Genomic DNA, 24,618 nt, shown 5'->3' on the forward strand with positions numbered 1-24,618 from the left:
AGCGCTGGAGCCTCCTGTCCTCCTCATGCAGCGCTTTGCCTTCCACAGCACTTGGAGCAGAGTCTGGAGGAACTTGACCTCACCAGTTTTGGGCTGATGGACACCACGCTCGAGGAGGTCTTCCTGAAGGTGTCTGAGGAGGACCAGTCCCTGGAGAACAGTGATGTGGGTATGGACTGCAGGAGGCACATGGCAGTGCTGTCGGCACTGGGGCACAGGGAGTGAGGTGAAGGCACCGTGTGCCTTTACGTGGGCTTTGTGTCTCCTTTCCGCTTTTGCATGGGAGCAGGAGTCTCCTCTGCAAAGAGGAGGGGAGGCCTCTGGCAGAGCCTGCCCCAGCTTAAGGGCAACCAGCAGCTGCTCTGATCTGGGTTTACAAAGTACATCTGTGCTCTGCTGTGCAAGGCACAGCAAAGGCTGGCACAGACAGCAGCAATGCCCCTTCTCCTTCCAGACATGAAGGAGTCCAAGAAGGATGCCCTCCAGCCACCTGCCCCTGAGCTGGGCCCAAAGCCAGAGGCCAATGGGGAGCCCCTGGCTGAGGCGGACGTGCCTGAGAAGCCCGAGGTAGAGCTCAGCAACCTGGTGATGTGCTCCAAGCTGGCGCAGTCGCAGGCGTCCTTGCGCTCGGCCTCCTCAGTGGGCTCCGTGCGGGGCGACGAAGGTGGGGCTTATTCTGAGTTCTTTGGGGATTACTCTCCATTGTTTGACAATCATCAGGACCCTGACAACATCAGTCTGCAAGGTTCGTAATGCCGAGTGGCGGTGTGTTGCTTGTGCACCATGATAGAGGTGCTCTGGGACAGGGAGGATGGCTGCTCCAAGGCAGAGCTGGCCTTCACCAGGGGGCCATGCCCTGGTGTACTGGGGGTCATGCTGGCTGAGCTGAGCCCCCAGTGGGGGTGAGCCTGTGTTCCAACAGACGATGTGTCCAGGGAGCCTGTAAAAGAGAGAGAAAGGGAGGCACAGGCCCTGCAGCCTGGGAAGAGGATTGGGGTGGGATGGCTGGAAACCGGTGCTTCTAGCCAAGGTTGGCACCCCCTGAACTGGTGTCATGTGCATGAGGGGTTCTGTGCTGAGGCACAGAGCTGGTGGGCTCACCGACAGGTGGAGGCACGGCCAGTGTTAGCCCTTCCCTTTGTCTCTCTTGAATCCTGCAAGCGCTGACCTGCAGACTCACTCCCACTAACACACTCCTCACACTAGCAGCTGCGTAGACTGGCAGCACTATGTGGCATGGGGTGCACTGATACGGCGGCTGAGCTGCTGGGTTTTCTCCTCTTGGCTGGCCAGCCCAGCCCTCCAGCATGGAGTCGTCTTCCAGAGAGCGGCTCACCCTCCAGACCCTGGCATGGTTTCAGGACTGTCCCTGCCTGGATGCTCAGATTGCACAAGCACAGAGCATGCAGGCAGGAGCCCAAAGGCTACTGTTTAATTCACAAATCCTTTTCTGGGTTATCCCACCAGTTCTTGTCATGGTTAATTTATTGCTGTGACACTTCCTCCCCTGCCAGGTCTGTGTATTGCTCTGAGTATTGCTGAATTTGGGTCACTGGGAGGCAGAGCAGCAGCGGTGTTGCACTGCGACCAGACTTTCCAGGTCCTAGCCCCAAACTCACTGCCGTGCTGGGTCCCCACACCCACAACCTGTCCCCCCTCTTCCTGACTGTGCTAAGCCCTTGCCATCCAGGAGCCTCTGGGCTGGCTAGAACTGATGGGAAGATGGGGGGGGTCTGCAAACAGCACCACTTTTTTTTTTTTTAACTATTGTAACAATTTCCCATTTTGGGCCAAGAGAAACCTGCCAGCCAGCTGCCTTGCTTCGTGCCATGGTAACACCGCAGCTCAGTGGCCCCTCAGAGTGGCTGTGCATAGCTCAGCATCTGGGTGGCCACGGGCTAAGGCAGGTGTGGGGTCACTGGGGCCCTGCAGGAGCAGCCGTGCAGGTGGCTCACATCCTCCTCCCTGCCACCTCCTCCCTGCAGACCAAGAGGCCGATGTGGAGGCAGAGGACCATGACCTGGCCGGGCAGGGGACCTTCAAGCTGGAGGGCTCGTGGCTGAAGCTGCGCCAGTTCCACGGGCTGATCGTAAAACGCTTCCACTGTGCCAAGCGCAACACCAAGGCCCTCTTCTCTCAGATCCTCCTGCCTGCCTTCTTTGTCTGCGTGGCCATGACTGTGGCACTCTCCGTGCCTGAAATAGGTACCTGCAAGCCCTTGTCCCAGTGGGGTGAGGAGGACAAGGGCATCTTGCCCTGTCCCCTCTCCAGGGCCCAGACTCGTGCCCCTGCACCAGGTCAGGTATCCTCTCTCTGCATTGGCAGCAGCTTGGAGTGAGGGCACATTGCCCACCCTGATGCCCTCACACCAGCCAGGTCTTGCTGACCCAGATGCTGGGGACTCCTCTTAGCCCCTTCTGCCTGCCCCCATGGGACTGGTGGTGATGCTGGGGGTGGGACTCAAGTGAGACAAGGACAAGGCTTGTGGGTGCTTAGCCTGCCTGTGAGCATGGGGCCACATGGGCAGGGGTGCTGAGGCCACAAACAGGTTCCTGTCCTTGTCTCCACAGGTGACCTGCCACCCCTCATCCTCTCGCCATCACAGTACCACAATTACACGCAGCCCAAGGGCAATTTCATTCCTTATGCCAACGAGGAGCGGCGTGAGTACCGGTGAGAGCTGCCGCTTGCTCAAGAGCACCATCCTGCACCCCAATCTCACTCCTGTACCCAGAACCACAATGGGTTGATGGGACTGGGGAGGGCAGTTCACAGTCAGTCTGGCACTGGGGCTGGCTTGGGCTTGGAGCAGAGCCTGGCCAGTGCAATGCCCCATGCAGAAAGTGGCCTCCGTTCTCCCCTGGGGTGTCTCTGGGAGAGGTGCCAGTCCTGACGCTGGCTGTGATCATCAGCTTGGCTCATGCCAGGCCTGGGCTGAGTGGGTACCCAAGGCTGTGTGGCCGTGGTGCCTGTGCCCATTCAGCCAGTACACGTACTGAGGCTGCAGGGACTTGCCCAGAAGATGGCCAAGGTGGGATGTCCCATGTCTCATGCCTCTTGTTCCTTTTACCCGCTGCTCTCCCTGCAGCATCAGGCTGTCTCCTGACGCCAGCCCCCAGCAGCTAGTGAACACCTTCCACCTGCCCTCTGGCATCGGGGCCACCTGCGTGCTCAAGACAGCCTTCAACAACACACTGGACCAGCCCGTGCAGACCCTGAACCTCAATAGCAATGAGTCCAAGATGCTGGCGGCCAAGTACTTTGATGCTATGTGCATCGACTCCTTCACTCAGGGCCTGCCGCTCTCCAACTTCGTGCCACCGCCTCCATCCCCAGCTCCTTCCGACTACCCCATCTCAGTGGATGAGGACTTGCTGCGTGCTTGGAACGCCACAACCTTCTCTTCTGCTATCAAAGGTGTCACTGCACCTAGTGCATCAGTCTGTCTGGGCTGGGGTTTCATCTCCAGGCAGGGCAATGTGTCTTCCTTGCAGGAGCAGCTGTAGTGGCACCTCAGAGTGCCCATCGGGTGCGGTTTGGCTTGGCGATAGCAGAGCATTGCTTGGCTGCACTTCCCAATCAGGGCTGGTGCTAGCCTTGCAGCACTGCTCCCCATTCAGCCTCAGCAGTCCTTGTGGAGCTTACTGGGCTGATGATGCCGTTGGGAGTCTTGGTACTTGGGTTGGGTACTTGGTCCCCAGCCAGCGGAATCACTGCATTGCTTTCTTCAGACATACTTCATGCCCTGTCTCTGAACCATTTCTGTTCCCTGTCTGCTCCCACGTTTTTCCCGGGTCCATCTCTTGGCCCCTTTATATCACAGAGACACAAAGGGCCACTTAAAGACTGGGCTCTGGTCAGCAGGAGCTAACACAAGGGCAGCAGGGCGGCTCCTCTTTGCCTGGCCAGAACCTCTTGGCTGAGTGTGAGGGAGGTTGCTCCATGTGCTCCTCTCATCCCCTGTTGTCCCCATGTTGCCCCACACAGCCACCACAGCCAGGGCTGCCTGGGGCCTGACTCTGCCTCCTCTACCCCACAGAGACCATCACCTCGGCCCCTGCCCTGCCACAGATCATCCATGAGCCTATCAAGTGCACATGCTCCATGCAGGGGACTGGTTTCTCCTGTCCCAGTGGTGTGGGAGGCCACCCCCCACAGATGAAGGTGGTGACGGGGGACATCCTGGCAGACATCACGGGGCGCAACGTCTCCGAGTACCTGCTCTACACCTCGGACCGCTTCCGTCTGCACAGGCAAGAGGGAGGCTGGGAGGGCTCTGCCCTCTGCCGTAGTGCAGGACTTGGGGCCGGGGCCTCTGGGAGACCCCAGGGGTGCTGACGGGAGCCAGGAGTGTGGCCCTGTTCCTGAGCACAGGGGACAGCAGTCACAGCTTCTTGGGGGTGCTTTGTCCCACAGGTACGGGGCACTCACCTTTGGCAATGTCCAGAAATCCATCCCAGCCTCCTTTGGGGCCAGGGCCCCTGCCATGGTGCGCAAGATCGCTGTCCGGAGAACAGCCCAGGTAGGATCAAGCTGAGCCCTGAGGTATCCAGGGGATGGGTGGGCAGCAGCAGCCCTGGCACAGGCAAGGAAGAGAAGGGGGATGGCGGTGCTGCCTGCGCAGCTGGGCCCCTCATCCGCTGCTCTCCAGCAGTGCTCTCCAGCAAGGGATCTGGTGGGGCTCTTAACCACATGGAGCACTTTGCAGAGCTCCCACCATAATGGGTCAGACCCAATGTGGTCAGCAATGGCCTGCTCTCCTCACAGCCATGAGCAGGGGGGCACCCTGCCACCCCACGCCACCCCACCCCGCGCCACCCCGCACCACCCCATCCCATCCCATCCCATCCCATCCCATCCCATCCCATCCCATCCCATCCCATCCCATCCCATCCCATCCCATCCCATCCCATCCCATCCCATCCCATATCTGGTGTGAGCCCAGCTCTCCTGCTACCTCCCACCACTCTTCTCTGCTCCTCCAGGTCTTCTACAACAACAAGGGCTACCACAGCATGCCCACCTACCTCAACGCTCTCAACAATGCCATCCTACGAGCGAACCTGCCCAAGAGCAAAGGCAACCCTGCTGCCTACGGTGAGGGCCTGGAGGAGTTTTAAGGACAAAAGCACATCAGGAACAGCTTTAGGGCATGGTCCAACAAGGCTCTAAAGTGCCATGTTCTCTCTTGGACCAACAAGGCTAATGCGCAATTGGGGCAGCGGGTTCACACACATTTATGTGTGGCTTGAGATCTAAGCTAGACAGTGTCTGGCTGGGGCAGCACCTCTTGAGGTGCTGCTGCTGGCACCTGGGCTTGCAGGCTTGTCTGAAGGATGCTGTCTGCCAGCTGATGAGAAGGAGGTCTTGGCCCCAAAGCACTGTGTTGCTTCTGGGCTACAGGGAGGGAAACTCCTCCCGCTGAGAACCAGGACCAGGCAGGCTGGGGCTGGGGTAACGTTTTCTATCCTGAGCCAGGATAGAAACACTCCTATGTTTCTTTTTGCTGCAGGCATCACGGTCACCAACCATCCCATGAACAAGACGAGCGCCAGCCTGTCCTTGGATTACCTGTATGTCCAGGGAGCTGGTTTGAGGGAGGGTGGCCATCATGTAGCAGGGGAGGGAGCTTCCCACTCTGGTTTGCATGGGAAGGGACTGGGAGGCTGTGACATGGGGGGTCCTTGTGCCATGCCCTGTCCTGTGTACAGTGATTGTCCCACACCAGGTTGGGGAGCTGAGGGTGATGATGTCTCTGCTCTCCTCTTCCTTGCAGTCTGCAAGGCACAGACGTGGTGATTGCCATCTTCATCATCGTGGCCATGTCCTTTGTGCCTGCCAGCTTTGTGGTGTTCTTGGTGGCTGAAAAGGCCACCAAGGCCAAACACCTGCAGTTTGTGAGCGGCTGTGACCCTGTCATCTACTGGTTGGCCAACTACGTGTGGGATATGGTGAGCAGGGCACGTGGCCTCACCAGCTGAGCCCCCAGGGCTGAGTGGGCAGGCAGTTACAGGAGTTTCTGTCTTCTGCAGTTGAACTACCTGGTACCGGCCACGTGCTGTATCATTATCCTTTTCGTGTTCGACCTCCCGGCTTACACCTCTCCCACCAACTTCCCAGCCGTCCTCTCACTCTTTCTGCTGTATGGGTATGTTGGTCAGATGGGGTGAGCAAGGGAGGGGGTGAAGTCAGGATGCACCAGTGGGTCCTTCTGATGCCCCATCTGCACTGTGGCTAAGCAGGCAGGATCTAGCCCAGATTTTTCCGTCCCCCTGTCTTTCTGTTCTGCGGCTCCTGTAGCTAGTGGGCTGTGAACCCTGGAGTGGGAGACCCCAGGAAGGATGGGGCTGGGAGATGGGCAATCCCAGGGCTCTCCAGTGGGTGCTACGGTCCTACCATGCTCATGTGCACTCCTGTTGCTTGCCTCCCCAGCTGGTCCATTACCCCCATCATGTACCCTGCCTCCTTCTGGTTTGAGGTGCCCAGCTCTGCCTACGTCTTCCTCATCGTCATCAACCTCTTCATTGGCATCACTGCCACTGTTGCCACGTTCCTGCTGCAGCTCTTTGAGCATGACAAGGTACAGGGTTCACATCTGTGGCTGGGGCCACCAGAAAGGGAGAAGATGCCTCCCTCAGCTTGATGAGAGGGGAGATGCCTCTGGCACAGTGCGAGGAGCCACCACACTGTGACAAAGCCTGTGGCTCCCTGTGGCAGGTGGTGGTGCCTGCTTGCTGCCAGGGTGGTGACGGCGATTGGGTCATGAGACAGCTCAGGCTGAGTGAGATCTCAAGAGGTCTCTTCTCCAAACTGCTGCTCACAGCAGGGTCAGCTATGAGGTCTGGCCAGTCTGCATATTGGTGGCGATCCTGGTCCTACTGTGTGCTCACAGTCCTCACAGGTGTTTCCAATAGTCATGTTCTCTCTGTCCATCTCCACAGGATTTGAAGGTGGTGAACAGCTACCTGAAGAGCTGCTTCCTTGTATTTCCTAACTACAACCTGGGCCACGGCTTGATGGAGATGGCTTACAATGAGTACATCAATGAGTACTACGCCAAGATTGGTATGGCCTCTTCCTCTCTCCCTCTCTTACTCCAGGGCAGGTTGGGCCAGGGGTGGACCACTGTGCCAGCACATCCCCTCCAACCACCCTGTGGGGCTCAACCAGGGCCCAGATCAACCTGAAGCAAAAATCCAGGGGATGTGAACTAGAGGGACCCAGGAAGAGGCACAGTTGAGGGTCAGGCATGTTGTGGTACCTGTGATGCTGAGCACGGTTCCTTGGGTCATCTCAAATATCAGCCCCCACAGAAAGTGGACGTAGTGAGCCTTGGCAGAGTTGTGCATTTCTGCTGCCATCACACACTGCCCATGGTGGGGCCACGCTGTGGGTGCGCAGTGATACGAGGGATGGGAACTGCAATGGCTGTTTTGTTCTAGATGTGGTCTCTTGCTTGCAGGGCTGCATTGCCCATCCTAAATGACCCTTTTGCCAATTGCAGCTTCAGCTCAAAATATTCTTGCTTCTCTCTACTTCTCAGCAGCTTCTGTATCTAACTTGGGTGCTGCTGGCATCATGGGGGGTGTTTAGGAGCAGAATCTGACACATCCATCCAGTATGCATTCTCAGTTGGGTTGATCCTACCCACTGAGGTTGAAAAGTTGCAAGATGATTTCAACAACAAATACACTGTGAATGGAAAGCCTTGTTGTAACCAGCCCTGGTGCCAGCAACACCAACCAGCCCAGGCAGCTATGGCAGCAGGCACAGAAGGCAGGGGAGGGCACAATGGAGCTAGACAGTGTCATCTTGTAACAGGCCAGCTTAAGTTGTACAGCAAAGGTGGTGGTCAGATAAAGGCTGCTGCTGCCTGGCTGTTTTGCTGCTGAGCCTCTGACCAGGAACGTAGCCTGCGTTATCTCCAGTTTGAGTGTTTTTTCCTTGTGTGGGTGGGGTTAAAATCAGCCTTCTGGTCTGGGAAAACCATCATTGTTTTCTCCAGGGTGCCGTGGTAGGGAGGGAGCGCACAGAGTGGGAGTGTCTGTGTGTCCGGTAGTGCTGCCATGTGGTTGCAGCCAGGGCTGGCCTCCATGGGCAGGGCTGCCACACGCTGTCAAGGGGGCTATGAGGTCATTTCAAGGCCACAGAGTGGAAAATTGTGGGAACCTGGTTGCTGCAGTAGTTCCCACTGCAAATATTTGCTGCTGTTTCCAGAGGTCATTTTTAGATTTTGTGCAGCCTGTGAGGCAAGGCTCCCTCCTTGGTGGTTGGATTGGTGTCCCCATCCCCTGGAGAGGCACTGTTGCACTGGGGCCGTGGGTTCAGCCATGCAGGAGGCCACATGGGCTGGATGTCCTCCTGGGACGGTGTCCCCACAGCTGCTCTGTTCTCTTCATCCCACTCAGGGCAGTTTGATAAAATGAAATCGCCTTTCGAATGGGACATTGTGACGCGTGGGCTTGTTGCCATGACAATCGAAGGCTTCGTCGGCTTCTTCATCACCATCATGTGCCAATACAACTTCTTCCGGAAGCCCCAGTGAGTGTGGCTGGGAGCGTGGGGCCAAGCAGGCAATGCCCAGCTGAGAGCTGCCTCTGGGTGTTTCTAGCAGAGCACAGCGAAGCAGGGCAGAGCCTTCCCAGATCTTCTAAATGGGGCAAAGTTTTGCTTTGGGACCCCTTAGCTCAGGGCTGCCTCTCCAGCAGGCACAGAGCTGGGGAGGCCCTCTGTCCCCAGCCTCTGCCTCCTGTGGGGGAACAGGATGGCAGCTTGCTTGGTCTCTGCTCACACCCATCTCCACCCTGCCCCTTGCACCCTCCTGCAGGCGGCTCCCTGTCTCCACCAAGCCCATCGAAGACGACATTGATGTAGCCAATGAGCGGCACCGTGTCCTGCGTGGGGATGCTGACAATGACATGCTGAAGATTGAAAATCTCACCAAGGTACAGCAACCCCAGGCTGCCCTGGGCTTGCAGGCATGGGAGATGCTTTGGGGCATCCAAGGGGTGTTGGCTGGTTCAGGGTGCCGGGGCAGCGTGCTGAGCACCCCTACCCTGCTCTGCCAGGTGTACAAGTCCCGCAAGATTGGGCGCATCCTCGCCGTGGACCGGCTGTGCGTGGGCGTGCGGCCTGGGGAGTGCTTCGGGCTGCTGGGTGTCAATGGTGCAGGAAAGACGACCACCTTCAAGATGCTGACAGGGGATGAGAGCACCACAGGAGGAGAGGCCTTCGTTAATGGGCACAGGTACGGGGGCGCAGCCTGACTGGACGGGATGGGGCCTGCTTTGGGGTCTCCCAGGAAAAAGAAGCCTGAGTGGGACTCTGCAGCCCTATGTCCTGCTGGGCTGACCCTTGTCTGTGGTGTGGCAAGTGACCCTGGCTCTTGGCCAGGGCTGCCTGTTGCAGTTTACTTGGTATAAGATGCTGCAATATAAAGGCATGTGATAGGGGGATGAGCAACGGGTGTTCTCAAAAGGGAAAATTGTGTGTGGGCAGACAGTAATTCCTTTTCCCCGTGGCCCCTCTGTCCTTTCCGCAGCATCCTGAAGGAGCTCCTGCAGGTCCAGCAGAGCTTGGGCTACTGCCCACAGTTCGATGCGCTGTTCGACGAGCTGACAGCCCAGGAGCACCTGGAGCTCTACACCCGTCTGCGCGGCATCCCGTGGAAGGATGAGGAGCGGGTAGGGCTTTGGTGGGGCGTGTGAGTGCTGGTGCTGTGCCACGGGCTGCTCTGGGAACAGAATTTCACCAGCCACCAGTGGGGACCTGAGCGGGTACTGCTGCCCTCATGACTCTGCCTGTTGCTGCCCAAGGGCAGTGCTGCTCCAGCAGTGTGCCCATCACTGGGCCAAGGTTGGGCACAGGTGCTTACAGGCCCCACCGACACACAGGGCTGTGCGAGGGGCTGTCATGGGGCTCCCCTGCCCGGCACATCGCTTGGCAGCTGGTCCATGCTGTGGGGCCTGGCTGCTTGCCCGTTGCATGCTGCCAGCTTCGCATGTCCCGTGACCAGGGGCATTTGGAGCCCTGGCAGGGTGACCACAGCCCTCTGCACCTTGCAGGTAGTCAAGTGGGCACTGAAGAAGCTCGAGCTGACCAAATATGCCGACAAGCCTGCCAGCACCTACAGTGGAGGCAACAAGAGGAAGCTGTCCACAGCCATCGCATTGATTGGCTACCCAGCCTTCATCTTCCTGGTGCGTCCCGGGCCACCCCAACACCCTGTGATGTGGGGTCCTTGACCCACCCCCATCACTGACCTGTGCTCCCACTCAGTCCCATATCCCTGGGGCTGGACCCAGGCTAGTGTGCAGCCGTCCCGGGTGAAACAGGGCCCTGGGTGGAAGCTGCCTGCCACTGGCTCCACCACAAGAGTTCCAAGGGGCAGAGAAGCAGAGCTGTGCCCATGCGACGGGAAGGCAGGGAGTGGCGGGGTCCCCCCGGGAACTGCCTTGTCTGAGCGTGCCATCTGTCCCACAGGATGAGCCAACGACAGGGATGGATCCCAAGGCACGGCGCTTCCTCTGGAACCTTATCCTGGATGTCATCAAAACAGGCCGCTCCGTGGTGCTCACGTCCCACAGGTCTGAGGGGCTTTGGGCTACACCCATGACACCTCCAGGCACCTCATGCGCTGTGTGGGCAGGTGGTGGGTGGAAGTGGGGCTCTTTGGACTCCAGGGGACAGTGTATGGCAAAGGACACAGGGAGGGAGCCCGGGACACCCTCTTGCTGTCTGCCATCACTAGTGGTGGTGCCATGGCACAAGGGGTGAAGGCCTGAGGAACTTGGCTCCACTTATGCCCAGCCTGCAGCCCCTTGCAGGTAGACATTGCGCCCTCTGCCCATGCTGTGTGGCCTCTAGCCACCCAGCTCAAGCCTGTCCTGTCTCCCCAGCATGGAGGAATGTGAGGCGCTCTGTACCCGCCTGGCCATCATGGTGAATGGGCGGCTCAAATGTCTCGGCAGCATCCAGCACCTGAAAAACAGGTAAGAACCTAGCAAGGGGTGCAGCATCCTGTGTGTGCCACATGCCAGGAGGTGCTGGTTCCTGCATGGCAGGGTGTATGGCTGGTTTCTTCGTGGCATCTGCATCAAGATATCAACCCTTTGTGCGGTTGCTGCTTTAGAGGGTGGGCATGGGGATCAGGGCAGCCTGGGCTGGCGCCTGACTGTCCTGGGGGGTGCAGTGGCAGCCTGGTGAGTATCATCCCCAGCAGGCAGGTTTCCATGGGATCAGTACTTCCCCACAGAGGTGCAGGTGGGGAGGTAGGGTCTCACGGGGTCCCTCATGCCTGTGCAGGTTTGGAGATGGCTACATGATCACAGTGCGCACAAAGTCCAGCCTCAACGTCAAGGAGGTGGTGAGGTTCTTCAACCGCAACTTTCCTGAGGCCATCCTCAAGGTGAGATCCCAGTGGTGGCAGTGCAATCCCTGCCAGCCCATGTGTCATGCTGGAAAGCAGCCTTTGTCCCCCAAGGGGCTGTCCCTTCCATGGGATCCCCCTGTGGGGTGATGGAATGGGGTTTGGGGTGTGACCTCAGTGTCCTTTGCAGGAGCGGCACCACACTAAGGCCCAGTACCAGCTCAAGTCAGACCAGATCTCACTGGCACAGGTCTTCAGCAAAATGGAGCAGGTGGTGGATGTGCTGGGCATTGAAGACTACTCTGTCAGCCAGACCACGCTGGACAATGTGAGGCCTGGGATGGAGTGAGCAGCTGGGTGCTCATGCCCAGGGAGGGTGACTGTGCCCAGGGAGGGTGACCATGCCCAAGTGCCTGCAAAAGCCTCTTTAAGGACAAGAGCAGCAAGTGCTAGGCCAGAAACATGGGGGCATGCAGAGGCGGGGACGTGCTCATGGCTCATCTCCGGTGGCAGAAACGTCAGGCTAGGGGCAGCCTGGGGCAGGGTTCTGTGCCATGTCTCTTGCAGCCTCTCACCCTTTTCCTGCCAGGTGTTTGTGAATTTTGCCAAGAAGCAAAGCGACAACCTGGAGCAGCAGGAGACAAGTCCTAGCTGTGCCATGCAGTCACCCTTGGAGCGTGTGCTGAGCCTGCTGCGCCCACGGGCCACCCCCACAGAGCTGCAGGCCCTGGTGGTGGAGGAGCAGGAAGACCTGGAAACTGACGACGAAGGCCTCATCAGCTTCGAGGAGGAGAGGGTGAGAGGTGGTCCCAGGATCTCAGTGACCGGGGTCCCAGCTATGTTTCTATCATGGAGCACTGGGGCCAAGCCCTGGCATTGCACTAGGTGCTGCAGCCTCATCCTGGGGAAGAGGGACCCTTTGGGGCAGGGGCCAGGCAGGAGGGTGCTGTGTGGGAAGGAAGGTTGTGGGTGCTCCCCAATGTCCACAACAGGTCCTGGCCCCCACAGTGCCCCAGAGCTCAGTGTGCTGGGCAGAGCTGACAGTCTCTTGCCTGGCCCTGGCCCCTGAGCCCTGCTGTCCTTGTGTCCGCAGGCCCAGCTCTCATTCAACACGGACACGCTGTGCTGAGACACTGAGGGGGGGGGCCACATCCCCTGGCTGTGAAGCCACCAAATACTTTTTGCCTCTCCTCTCCCTTCGTCCCTGTCAAGCGGACGCAGTCGGCGTGGGGATGCGGGGGACTGCCCCCACATGCCCAGGGGGTCAAGCCCTGCTGCTGGAAAGGACACAGTGGGTGCAGTACCAGCCTGGATGGACTTTGAACCAATGGCCACCAGCCAGCCTTTGTCCCCTGCAGCTCTGGAGCAACTCCCCACATGGCACCAGCAGGGGCTGCTGTCCTCGCCAGCTTGCCCGGCTAGTGCGTGCCACGGACAGAGACTGTGAACAGAAGGACACTACGGTGCAACAGTGCCGCCAGCCCTGCGTGTCCCATGCTGGCAGGGAAGAGGCCTATGAGAGTGGTGCCTTTGGACACCCACTTCTGCACCCACCCCAAGGGAATCCTGGCCAGGGGGTTACCCCTGCCCCATCACTACCCCAGGCCTGGCCCTGGCATGGCCAGAGGAAGGACTGCTGCTTTTTCCTTGGTTCCATTACCTGCCGGGCTTGGTGCTTGCTCATGGCATCACAGGGGGCTCATTGGCCCAGCACTGCAGAGGCAGGAGCTCCAGTGCTTCACCCTTGTTTGATTTCTGTTGCCAGCACTGCTGACAGAACATCACTTGCGACCTCAAGCCCGCTGGAGACAGGGACTCAGCCCTGCTGGTGCTTCTGCCAGCTGAGGGGTTTGGCCCTGCCCAGCACTGGGCTTGCTACCTTGCCCAGGGCTGCCTCTGCCAGGTGCCAGTGCTTGCCCTGGCTCTGCCAAGCCTTTCCTTGCTCGCTCAGGGCGCTCAGTGGCATCCCTGGGGCAGGGCACTGGCGCCCATGCAGAGAGGCACGTGGTGGGGCAGAGAGGTATTTCACAGGGTATTTCACATGCTGGCACCAGCTGTTTTTCCCCTCTGCCCCCAACCATGTCCCAGAGCCCCTCACCCTGCCCTCCTGCCTGCCATCACACTCTGCTTCCCTCAGCGAGCATTAGGCACAGGGCATCGCTGCAACCGTGCCACCTTTCTGCTGTCACCCATCCTTTTCTCCCTTGCCCTAGCACTCATTGCTCAGAGTCTGGCCCAGCGTGGGAGCTACTTGTACTGGATTCTTATTGTTGGTTCACTGATGGCACTGGGAGAGGGGACTGCTGCACCCCAGGATGGCTTTTGAGTCTTGGGGGAGGGAGGTGGCCTCAAGGTGTGAGGACAAGGCAGCCTGACTCTGCACTGGTTCAGCCTGGCAGAGGTGCCTGGGATGTTAGGGAGGGAAGGATGGAGGCCAGCATCTGCGGCCCTGCGTGTCACCTGGGGCAGGCAGCAGGCACCCCCGCAGGTGGCAGTGCCCCTCCTTTCTGCAGAGGGTCTTGCCACCATTGTCACCCATGGGGGCAGTGCCCAGCCCGCTGCTTTTCAGCATCCCACAGCTGTGCCAAAGTAGGGGTGACCTCCAGGCTCACGATGCTAACCCTGACCACCCACCCTGTGCCCTGGGACGTCTGCAGCACCCTGGTGTGTCCATCCAGAGCTGCCATACTGCACGGTGCGACCCTCCATGGCTGCCTCCATCCTGGAGGCCTTGCTGGCCTTTCCGGTCTCCCTGGCATGGGTGTGGGCTCAGCCCCGGGCCCCATAGACCCAGGTGCCACCTTGCCCTCTGCTGTGCCCATGCCTCTCCCAGGGCTCACCACTCCTGTATGCCACCTGCTATAGATTGTGATACAATATACAGTATTTTCAATAGGGGAAAAATTGGGGGGAGATAAGCTCTATTTTCAGATTTTTCAGACCATATATTTTTTATGGCATACTGGAAACTTGCTGGTCCCTGGGTGGTGCAGATGGTGCGCCACACTGTGCTGGGTGGGTGCTGGGGTACAAGCAAAGTCCAGGTCAGCTCTGTGTCTCTGCCGCCATGGAGAGACAGTGTCACCTGCAGGCTTTCAGGTGTCACCTTGGAGGTGGCACAGCTCAGCCCCCTCTGGGCACCCAAGGGGGGCATGGTGCCCTACACTGCTGCAGTGGCCAGCTCTGGCCAGGCAGGGCGTCATCCTCACCCCACACCTGTCCTGCTGCTGTGCCTCTTGGGGCTCCTCAGACAAGGAGAGCCCCCAGTGCTCCCATCGGCAGATCTGTGCCCACCTGGTGCCATGCCACCGTACTACTGTCCTTGGATGGTCAACAGAGAAGCTTTTGTGCCCCTAGCACAATGTGTCCAGGGCACACTTAGCAGCCTGGGTGGCTGTAGTGGCCTCCCCATCCCAGATGCAGGGCTGCCCTTGACCCTGGGGCACCCTGAGGGTGGTTGCACAGACAGGTGCCCCATGGCAGCAGGGCCAGAGCGGTGCAGCATTGCCCGAGGTGGGGGTGACTGCTGCCTTAACATTATTTGCTTTACTGAGTTTGGCCCTGCTTCCCACCTTGCCTCCCTCCACACGTCCTCAGATGCCAGCACCTGTGCCATGCACAGCCCCAAGTGTGGGGCACCCTGATGGGTGGAGATGCTCTGGAGGAGCCTGTACATTGCTAGCAAAAGAAAAAGATGAAATGTGAAAATAATGATTGTTTTAAATAAAAAATAATGACTGAAGCCAGCAAGGTTTTGTGGTGTCTGGAAGGAGGTGGACAGGAGCTCAGGGCTGCCAGGGCTGTGGTGCCTGGGGAGGGATCTGGCTGGGGAATGGCAGAAGAGGGGCTTCATCGTGCCCCGGGTGGGGTGCAAGAACCTGGTGTGGGTAAAGGGAGCTGAACGCAATGCGGGGCCATACCCAGCACATGGCATTGTCCAGGGCTGGTGGCAGGGCTGGCTGGGGGGTGCTGGCAGACACAAAGCCCCACGGGACGCAGCTGGCCCAGGTGCTGAGCAGGAGCAGCTGCAGCTGGTGATGCTGTGAGCTGCCCGTGTTGGTCCCAGGCCAGCAGCAGCCGTGGCAGCCAGGGCCCCACGGCAGGGCGTCCCCAGCCATGCCGTGGGGCCAGGCGTGGGTGGGAGCGGGTGCACCCCAGGGAGGAATGTGGGCTGGGAGGGGCTGCAGCTCCAGCACAGGCACTTGCAGCACAGTCACCAGTCAACCAGCAGCCACCACCCAGCATGGCTGAGAAACCCCAAATCCAGCTCTTCGTCAAGGTGAGTGGAGGTCGTCCGGAGGTTGGGGGTGATGCGGGCTGGGCAGGGACGCTTCTGGCTGCAACCCCTGGCAGTACCCCGGGCTGGGGTGGCCCAGCTACCCCTGCACGCCCCACTGCCCACCTGCGGGTTCCCGGGCAGGTAGCGGGCAGCTTGGCATCTTCTCCAGCGCGCTGCGCTGCTGCCTGCCCCACCGGCATCGGTGCTCAGCAAGGGCTGCTGGGCTGGGGTGTCACATCCCCTCTCCCACCCTCCACTACAGGCACCCTTCGTGTGTGTGTGTGTCTGTGTGTGTGTGTGTGTGTGTGTGTCTGTGTGTCTGTAGGGGACCCCTGCACACCAGCCCAGCCACTGCGGTGCCTTGATGCCTGCACCTGCACCTCCTGGGCCCTTCCTAGCCACCGCCTGGCTAGGACAGTTTGTCCAGCTGTAGAGGGCAGGACACGGCCTGCCTGGGGGCACACCTGGAGGGTGACAGGGCCAACAGCACTGCCGTCAACGTCCTACGGCCACCACACAGCCCCTGTCTCGCCGGGCTGCCCCCTGCCACAGCCAGGTGCCGTGCTGGTGGCTGTGCCAAACCCCTGCCGCCCAGCGCTGCGGGCCACCACCCGCTGTGCCACGCAGGCTGCTCTGGGGTGGGGCGCGGAGGCCCCACGAGCAGGCAGGGGCCAGGGACTGGCGCTGTGCCCAGCGTAGCAGGTCCTAGAGGCTGCCTGTATTGCTCGCTGGCCCGCGGCCAGCCAAGGCCCCAGCCTGCACCCGCTGCCGGAGCGTGGGGCTGGGGCAGCTGAGCTCTCTGTCTTTGCCCGCAGGCAAGCGAGGACGGGGAGAGCGTGGGCCACTGCCCTTTCTGCCAGCGGCTCTTCATGGTGCTGCTGCTCAAAGGGGTGCCCTTTACCCTCACCACTGTGGATGTGAAGAGGTGAGCGGCACCCCGCGGTACCCACACACCGGTCTGAGGGGTGTAGGGAGGTCCCCACCACCTTGGGAAGAGGCATGAAGGGTAAAGTCTGTTTTATCCCCCTGGCTGCCCGCCACTGCTCTGAGGGAGGGTGGTGGGCATTTCCCAGGGCAGAGCTGCCACAGGCACACACTGGGGCAGGAGCAGCCCCGGGGGAACCACGTCATCATTTTGCCCTGGACACGCACACAACACAGTGCCCTGCTAAGCTCTGGGCAACGCAGGCATCAGCAACCATCCCTGTCTCCTGCAGGGCACTGGACGTGCTGAAGGACTTTGCACCAGGTGCCCAGCTGCCCGTTCTGCTCTACAACGGAGACCCCAAGACCGACACTGTCAACATCGAGGACTTTCTGGAGGACAGGCTGGCCCCCCCCATGTCAGTGTCCAGCACTGCCCCAGAAGGGGGAAGTGGCTAAAGAGCGGTGGGAGAGGCTGAGAAAGGGGCAGGGGGCAGGCAGCACCTGGGCCTGCCAGCCTCTGCCTCCTTCCCCAGCTGTGCCCACATCCCCACAGGTTCCCCAGCCTGGTCCCACAGTACAAAGAGTCAAGGTTGGCTGGAAATGACATCTTCCACAAGTTCTCCACCTTCATCAAGAACCCAGTGCCTGCCCAGGACGAGGGTGAGGAAGTGGGGGGGCCACCTGTGCTGTGCCACACTGGGGGACCCCAGGCAGGCCCTCAGGTGCTCAGACCCCTGAGGCTGGCCAGCCCTTCCCTGCCCGGGGCCACTGCTTGCATCCCTCAGCGTCCTGGTACCCCCAGCCTGTCCCTCCCAGCGTGGTTCAGCACGGCTGAGCCAGGGCACCCTTGGCAGAGCAGGGACCAGCCTGGGCCAGGCAAGAACAGCGCGGGCACCAGGGCAGGCTGGCAGGAGGCTACGTGGCAGGGAGGGCTCGGCAAAGCTGCCGGTCCCAAGCCTGCAGCGGGGCGCTGCCCTGACCCAGCGTGCTGCTGCCCACCCTGCAGCACTGCAGCGAAGCCTGCTGAGGGCCCTGCTGAAGCTGGACGAGTACCTGAGTGCCCCCCTGGAGTATGAGCTGGCCCGTGAGCCCCACCTCCGGACCTCCCAGCGCCGCTTCCTCGACGGGGACCACCTCACGTCAGCTGACTGCAACCTGCTGCCCAAGCTCAACATCGTGCAGGTGAGCACACGCAACCCCACGCCGCGACCTTCCCCTTGCCCTGGCTTCTCTGTACTGCCTGCCCCACGCCCTCACCTCCTCCTGGGTGCCAGCCCATCACCTGCCTGCAACAACTCTCCGCCCCTATGCCCACCCCTGTGTTGCCTCCTCTCCCCCATTCACCATGCCCCCCAGGTGCCTGCCTGGCATGCCCTTCCCCATTAGCCCTGCACAGCTCGGTGCCTTCCTGCAGACTTCACTCCCCCCTGCATCCCCCACCAGGTGCCACCCCTCCATCCCGTGCACTGCCACAGATGTCCCCTCATGCTATGTCACCCATGCGGCTGTGAATGCCACCACCTACCAGCCACAAAACCCTCCCTGGCACATCGCGGGCACACAGGGCTGGGCAAGAGCTCACGCTGTTTCTGCCTGCAGATTGTCTGCCAGCATTATCGCCACTTCGGGATCCCCAAGGACCTGCGGGGCGTGTGGCGCTACCTTAACAATGCCAGCGAAACCAAGGAGTTCAAATACACCTGCCCCAACAGTGAGGAGATAGTTCAGGCCTATCGCTCCGTGGTCCGGTCTCCGTAGTGAGCCGGGCAAACACCCAGGTGGGCACAGGGATGGGGTCAGGCAGCAGGCCAGTGCCTGCCCCTGCCCCACTGCCATCACCACCGTCCTGCCTGAATTGCACTCGGGAGGGCAGAGAGCATGAGCTGCATCCCTGGTACCCAAATTTCCCCAAGCTGGCACCCTTGCCTGAGGTGCTATCAGCAAGCTGCCTTGCACCGAACCTGCAAATGCATTCTCGCTTCTTGTGTCACCCTCCCTGCCTGGCCAGGACGCTCTTGACCTACCCCGTGATCCCTCAAGCACAAGGATGGGTGCAAAGGTACAGCCATGGGCACCACTTGTAACAGAGCTGGGCAACGCTGAGGGTAACAGCAGGAGCCGAGCCTCAGTTTGTGGAGGAAAAAGTCTGCCTAGAGCAGAGAGCCCAGAGCAGAGAGGGTATCCCCGCAGCCTCCCTCAGAGGCACACTGTGCCACCAGCCACGTGAGGGACCCGAGAAAGGGCTGTGCCAGGACAGCTGGCACCACCTGATGCCTGTGAAGGGCAGCACAGGGTGAGGGGAACAGCCATGGCAAAGCCCTGGGAATGGAGCTGTGGGAATGCTGTTGGTGGTGCTGATGACCTTGCCCTCTGTCCCCATTGCCCTGTGCGAGGGGAGCAGAGGGCACTGCCCCTCCAAGACCCACTCTTAGGAAGCTCTCTGGAGAAGATTTGGGACAGGGAAGGGGATGAAGTGGGGAAAGTCCAAGCCATGTATCAGAGCACCTGGAGATCAATAAAGGCTTTGCAAGCAAGATAACTGTGTCTGGAGTGACCGGCCCCAACAGCTCTCCTCCCACGCAGGACTTTGCACAGGCCTCCAAGTCTAGCAAGGGCTGGGCCCACACTTCCAGCTCTCCAGGGGGCTGGAGAAGCTCTAACCAGTCACGCACCGGCCCATTGGCACAAAACTGTCAAGAAAGCGAACTCCTCTGACCCCCTGACCCCTCAGATTCAGTTGAAATTGGCCACATGGCTCCAGAGCAATGGAAGGGCAAAAGGGAATGACACACGCACACTGTCACTCTGGACAAGCCCCCAGAGACCAGCTGGCTAAAAACAGCTTTACTGGCAATAACTTAAGCACAGGCGATCTTTAAAAAAGATAAATCCTTCAAAGTTATTTTTTAAAAAAACACCAATTAATGGCAAGTGGAGTAAAGGGGTGGCCCCTTTCAGCAGGGAGAAGCTGCAGGGAAAAAAGCCTCCGCTTTGTCACCCCTGCCCTGTCTACCCCCCTCCCCCCAAGGCCCTGCCACAGTACCAGCTGAGGATCTGCTGCCCCCTCAGGCCTGCCAGGCACTGCCTCCAGGTCTCTGGGTCCTGCTTGCCCCATCCATCTCCCTTGTTGACCATGAGCCACACCTGCAGCAAGGAGCTTGGCAGGGCCAGGGGGCAGTCAATCCTCTATCAGCCACACATGGTTGAAAATGCTGCCATCGGGGGGACGGGACAGCACAGGTCATGAGTCTTCAAAGTCCACTCCAGATGGTGCCTTCTTGCTAGAAGGGGATGGAAGGGCAGTCACAGGCCAGCCCAGAGCTCACTGGTGTCCACTGGACGTCAAGTCCCAGCACTGGGCTGTGGAACAGCGCTTACCTTTTGAAACCAGGATTAATGAGAGACTCTCCTGGGATCTTCCGCTTAGCTGCCAAAGCTGAGCCAACGCCCCTTTTCTTGCTGGGGCTGGGGTCTGCCTCAGTCAGAGACAGGAAGGACAGGGAAAGCAAAGGTCAGCTGGTTGCTTTGGCAGCCCTGCAAACCCCTCTGTGCCCAGGGCGTGCCTCCAGGAGCCATGGATGGTGAGGGGCTATGCTTGGTCTCCTCTGTGAAAGCTCCAGGGACCCACAGAACTGCCATGGAAGAGCAGTGAAGCCTGACCTCCTCCTGGAGGCTGGCAAGCAACCCTGCTTGGTGATACTAGGCATCGGACCTGAGCACAGTGCACCTCAAGAGCTACCATGCTGAGCCCTGGCCCCTCCTGTGCTGGGAAGGGCACCAAGGGCAGGCTGGTTGACAGCAGCCAAAGCAGAGGGGGCTCAGAGTTTCCTGGAGAGTACCAAGACACAGGAGCCAGCAGCTTCCTGGGGAAGAGAAGGCAAACAAGCAACACAACCCATGGCAACTGCCTACCTGGCAGGAAGAGCTGCTGGCTCTGGGCAGCATTCTTCTCAGGGCTGCAGGAAGACCCCAGTGTGCCCACCACTGCTGAGACAGGAATGAGAATCAGATTATGGGCCAATGTATCCCGGGCTTCCCCAGCAAGTTCCCTCTCCTCCACAGCCCACAACCAAACCTAGCAACATTCTCCTTCCAGCCATTTCCAACTAGGGTGCTGCTACCCCAAGACCTTCACAGAATGGTTGAGGTTGGAAGGGAGAGCTGGAGATCATCTAGTCCAACCTCCCTGACAAGCAGGGTCACCTACAGCATATTGCACAGGATCACATCCAATAGGGTTTTGAATATCTCCAGAGATGGAGACTCCACAGCCTCTCTGAGCAGCCTGTTCCAATGCTCTGTCACCCTCATGGTAAAGGAAACTTGCCTCTGTAAGGCAATGATGGTGTGGTGTCAGCCATTAGGGCAAGGTTGTGCTCCTGTACACTGTCACAATGCTGCTTTTGGTCCCATGCAGGATCTCTTCTGCCCAAGACGGTCAGGGAAGGCCCTGGCCAGCTTTGGGAACAGGTCAGCCCAAGCAGGAAGACGAAAGTAGCACCTCTGCCGCCCAGCCCACACATTTGCATCTCTCCTGGCCAATCTAGCCAGAGCTCACGAGGAGATGTCACGTGGGATGAGACCGTGAAAACACAGCCTCCTAAATGCCATCTTACTTGGTTCTCTGAGCCAGCTCACTCGGGGGAAACCCTAGGTGGGAGAGAGACGATACCATGACAGCGGATGGAAGCTGATCTCCTTGCTCCCGTTGCCCTGTTCCACAACCACACACAGACCTTCGAGACGTTCTTCTAGGTTCCTGATGCAAGTCGCCAAGCCAAACATCAGCGCTTGGAGCTGGGTCCTCGCCTCAGCAACAGGAAGCTTGCAGAGATGAAGGGCTGCGTGCCCGGCCTCCCCTTGCAGCTGCAGCATGGCCCTGCCATCCTGCAGGCTCAGGGAGACGGCCCCGCGCCGCAGGGCTGCCCTGCGCGGGCAGGAGCCCGGGGTGAGGCGGGAGCTCGGAGCCCTGCGGCAAGGGGCCCCGGGTCCCCGCCGAGCACCCACCTGAGCCTCGCGACGCCGTCCTCCGGCAGGCACGTCCCGCCCTGCGGCACCTGGGGGGAGAGGGCACCTCCTGCGGCGCGGCCGGGGCCCCGCCGCCCCCGCCGCCCCCGCCGCCCCGTCCCGCCGGCCCGGCCCTCCCCGCGGCCCCCAGCCCCGCTACGTACGCGGCCCTGCGGCGGGAGGGCGCCGAGCTCCCCGGCCCAGACCTCCAGCGCGTCGGTCACACTGCGGGGGGCAGCGGCTCAGGCTGTGCTCGAGCCGCCCCGGCCCGGCCCGGCCCGCTCCCCCGCCCGGCGCTGCACTCACTAGACGGTGCCGGCAGAGCCGGGGCCGGCCGCGGGGCAGCAGTAGCAGAGGTACCGGCCCGGCCCGGCCCGCAGAACGCAAAAGGGCCCCGGCGCCTCCGCCATGGCGACAGCGCGGAAGGGGCGGGCCGGGCCCCGGGTCCCGCACGGCGAGGCGGGGGCGGTGCCGCTGCCGCGCGTCCGGGCGGCCCCGCCATGGTGAACCTGGGGCTGCGGCGGGTGGAGGAGAGCGTGGCCGCCAAGCACCCGGTAGGAGCCGCCCGCCCTCCCCGGCGGGGCTGGGGGGGCCGCGAGCCGGGCCGGTGCCCTGACGGTGTCTCCGCAGGCGCTGCAGCAGTACGCGGCGTGCCAGTCCCACGCCTTCATGAAGGGCATCGGCACCTTCCTGGCAGGTACGGCTGGGGCGGGCGGGCGGAGCGCCGGGCAGGGGGGGCCTAGCGCTCGCCCCCCCTCCCCCATCCCCGGGGGGTGGCCCTGGCTGGTAACTGCTCGCGGTCCCTGGGCTTCGGCAGGCAGCGGAGCCGCTTTCGCCGTGCAGAAGCTGGTGAGCAAGAAGCTGCCGTACAGCCTGCAGTGGAACCTGCTGGTGTCCGTGGGTGAGTGCCCTGAGCCCCCGTGCCCTGCCCGGCGCCTGCTGCCTGGGTGTGGCCGCGGGCCGGCAGGGCCGGGCCCCGCGGGGAGCACAGCCTGGGCTGGCAGGGCCAGGGCCGTGTGTGCAGGTGGCACGGCAGCTTGCCCTTAACGTGGGGGGCGCTGCGCCCTGGCTCGGGCCACCCTTCTGCTCCGCGAGCTCCTCGAGGGTGCCTGGGAGGCTCAGGGACTGCCCGCAGGCAGTTGCAAACACCCTCGTTACCAGTGCTCTCTGGAAGCTGCCTGCGTGTTGGTCTCTTCAGCTGCAGGATCCCTCGCCAGCTATATGGTGACCAAAGCGGAGACCCAGAAATGCTCTGACTTCTGGATTTACCTGGAGACGGGCAAGTCCCCACGGGAACGTGCCATGGCCGATGGGGTGTCTCAACCTACAGGTACATTTCATGTCTCCTTGCTGCTTTACCTGGGCTTGTCTTGCCTGCTGCAGCTCTTTGCTGTTCCTGCCTTGCTTCTAAGCTGGTGACTATTTGTATCTTTCTTAGAATCCCTGCTAAAGTCCCACAGAGGCACCCTGCAGTTAAGGGACTCTTCTCTTACGTGACAGGAGCAGCCCTCCGGGGTGGCAGCAGTGCTAGGGCAGCCAGAGTGCCCTGCCCCAGTCTCACAGCTCTCAGTTCTCTGGGCCCATCATTTGGGCGCAGCCAGCGGTATGGAGAGCGCATGCTCACTTCTGCTTGCTGGCCTGCCTGTTCTGTGGATTCATGAGAGACATTGTGGAGGAGGTTTTGTTTGCTAGAAGAGGAAGAATAGGGCAGGAGATGGAGTGAGCTAGCAAACCCCTCCATGCTTGTGCTTAAGCCAGGCTGCTCAGTGAGAAAGGTAGGGCTGCAGAGGACACCAGAACAGGCTCTGCTGGGTGGTTTTCATGGCTGCCTCCTGCTATCTGCTATTGGCATCAATGAGCTCTTGAAGCTAGGCCAAGCTGAAGAGACATTAAACTCTTCACCAGAGCTTTATAGTTCTCTGCTCGCCCCTGCCAAAGATGCTGGGATTGTCTGGGGTACAAGGAGTTTGTTCTTGTCTATTGCAGAAAATCTCAGCCCAGAGGATGCAGAGAAAGTCGCACCACATGTGAGGAGGAACAAGTACGGAGATATTGTGGAGTAGCCAGTGCAGCACAGTGTGCTATGCCTGTGTCCTGCTGCTGCCGTCTTCACCCCTTCCTGTTTGCCTGATGTGCCTGTGCTGCATGGGAGTTGTCTGCAGTACTGCCAGGGAGCTTAGATAAGTCAGTTGTGCAGTGTATGCATGTTGGAGACCTGAGACTCACAGGTGTGTGAGCATTGCACATGGCAAACATAATAAAAGTCCAGAGCTGAAAGTGCACACTGTGGATAAAGTAAAGGCTGCCAATAGGATGGAAAGAGGTGGGGTGCAGGTGTCACCTGGAGACAGTCCCTCTGATAAACGTTGAAGCAGAATGAACAGAGAGTTGTGGCTAGAACTTAGGAAAAAAAAAAAAAAGAGGGTTTATGACCTTTGGAAAAGAGGGCGAGCCACTCAGGAAGACTACACGGACGTTGTAAGGCTGTGCAGGGACAAAATTAAAAACACCAAAGCTCACCTTGGAGCTCAATCTGGCTACTGCTGTTAAAGATAACAGAAAATGTTTTTATAAGTACATAAACACGAAAAGGAGGGCTAAGAAGAATCTCCATCCTTTACTGGATGCGGGGGGAAACTTAGTGACAAGAGATGAGGAAAAGGCTGAGGTGCTTAATGCCTTCTTTGCCTCAGTCTTTAGCAGCAAGACCAGTTGTTCACTGGATACCCAGTGCCTTGAGCTGGTGGAAGGGGATGGGGAGCAGAATGTGGCCCTCATAATCCACGAGGAAATGGTTGGTGACCTGCTACAGCACTTAGATGTATGTAAGTCCCGGGCTGGATGGGATCCACCCGAGGGTACTGAGAGAACTGGCAGAAGAGCTGACCAAGCTCTGTATCTGGCCGCCGGAGGGAGCTCCTGTTCTGGAAAAACAACAGGCTGGGCATTGAAACTGGTTGTGTGGGCTAAGAACATAATCTAAAACTAGAACTCCATTTGTCCCTACACAGAGATGGGGAGCAACCATCAGAACAGC

The 24,618-nt window shown here is 59.9% G+C and overlaps 4 protein-coding genes across 9 annotated transcripts in view; 3 read left to right on the forward strand and 1 right to left on the reverse strand.

Annotated features, from left to right (window-relative positions):
* Positions 1-15,102, forward strand: part of ABCA2 (ATP binding cassette subfamily A member 2) — a 43,558-nt gene extending 28,456 nt beyond the window's left edge. For 2 of the 5 annotated variants that reach the window (XM_066980928.1, XM_066980929.1), the window contains exons 26-49: positions 49-169; positions 455-745; positions 1,986-2,204; positions 2,571-2,673; positions 3,089-3,417; positions 4,040-4,253; positions 4,417-4,522; positions 4,986-5,097; positions 5,513-5,573; positions 5,777-5,951; positions 6,033-6,148; positions 6,433-6,580; positions 6,942-7,065; positions 8,409-8,541; positions 8,828-8,945; positions 9,069-9,247; positions 9,542-9,683; positions 10,065-10,199; positions 10,483-10,586; positions 10,899-10,991; positions 11,305-11,407; positions 11,559-11,696; positions 11,958-12,164; positions 12,462-15,102. In XM_066980928.1, coding sequence (XP_066837029.1) covers positions 49-169; positions 455-745; positions 1,986-2,204; positions 2,571-2,673; positions 3,089-3,417; positions 4,040-4,253; positions 4,417-4,522; positions 4,986-5,097; positions 5,513-5,573; positions 5,777-5,951; positions 6,033-6,148; positions 6,433-6,580; positions 6,942-7,065; positions 8,409-8,541; positions 8,828-8,945; positions 9,069-9,247; positions 9,542-9,683; positions 10,065-10,199; positions 10,483-10,586; positions 10,899-10,991; positions 11,305-11,407; positions 11,559-11,696; positions 11,958-12,164; positions 12,462-12,497 — 3,507 coding nt within the window. In that variant the 3' untranslated portion in view covers positions 12,498-15,102. The remainder of the gene's footprint in view (positions 1-48; positions 170-454; positions 746-1,985; positions 2,205-2,570; positions 2,674-3,088; positions 3,418-4,039; positions 4,254-4,416; positions 4,523-4,985; positions 5,098-5,512; positions 5,574-5,776; positions 5,952-6,032; positions 6,149-6,432; positions 6,581-6,941; positions 7,066-8,408; positions 8,542-8,827; positions 8,946-9,068; positions 9,248-9,541; positions 9,684-10,064; positions 10,200-10,482; positions 10,587-10,898; positions 10,992-11,304; positions 11,408-11,558; positions 11,697-11,957; positions 12,165-12,461) is intronic. The other 3 variants (XM_066980930.1, XM_066980931.1, XM_066980932.1) reach the window with 3 other exon arrangements.
* A 490-nt stretch (positions 15,103-15,592) lies between these two features.
* Positions 15,593-19,113, forward strand: CLIC3 (chloride intracellular channel 3). The gene is made up of 6 exons (XM_013182945.3): positions 15,593-15,647; positions 16,463-16,572; positions 16,865-16,990; positions 17,128-17,234; positions 17,581-17,756; positions 18,174-19,113. The coding sequence occupies exons 1-6, from the start codon at positions 15,612-15,614 to the stop codon at positions 18,330-18,332; spliced, it is 714 nt and encodes a 237-aa protein (XP_013038399.1). The 5' UTR covers positions 15,593-15,611; the 3' UTR covers positions 18,333-19,113.
* A 264-nt stretch (positions 19,114-19,377) lies between these two features.
* PAXX (PAXX non-homologous end joining factor) lies at positions 19,378-21,969 on the reverse strand. Its single transcript, XM_066980936.1, has 6 exons — positions 21,888-21,969; positions 21,582-21,631; positions 21,311-21,501; positions 20,487-20,561; positions 19,953-20,046; positions 19,378-19,855 (listed from the first exon to the last, which is right to left on the reverse strand). The coding sequence occupies exons 3-6, from the start codon at positions 21,447-21,449 to the stop codon at positions 19,816-19,818; spliced, it is 348 nt and encodes a 115-aa protein (XP_066837037.1). The 5' UTR covers positions 21,450-21,501; positions 21,582-21,631; positions 21,888-21,969; the 3' UTR covers positions 19,378-19,815.
* A 22-nt stretch (positions 21,970-21,991) lies between these two features.
* On the forward strand, positions 21,992-23,863 carry TMEM141 (transmembrane protein 141). Of its 2 annotated transcripts, XM_048054683.2 has the most exons (5): positions 21,992-22,135; positions 22,212-22,278; positions 22,399-22,482; positions 22,780-22,911; positions 23,568-23,863. In XM_048054683.2, exons 1-5 carry the CDS (start codon positions 22,082-22,084, stop codon positions 23,642-23,644), a joined length of 414 nt encoding a protein of 137 aa, XP_047910640.1. In that variant the 5' UTR covers positions 21,992-22,081; the 3' UTR covers positions 23,645-23,863. The 2 variants fall into 2 exon arrangements, with proteins under 2 accessions (XP_047910640.1, XP_066837036.1); XM_066980935.1 differs by having other exon boundaries at positions 22,060-22,278; positions 22,399-22,430.
* Positions 23,864-24,618: the final 755 nt, after the last annotated feature.

The sequence above is a fragment of the Anser cygnoides genome, chromosome 20, assembly GCF_040182565.1.
Source record: "Anser cygnoides isolate HZ-2024a breed goose chromosome 20, Taihu_goose_T2T_genome, whole genome shotgun sequence".
In the NCBI taxonomy this organism is placed as follows: Eukaryota; Metazoa; Chordata; class Aves; order Anseriformes; family Anatidae; genus Anser; species Anser cygnoides.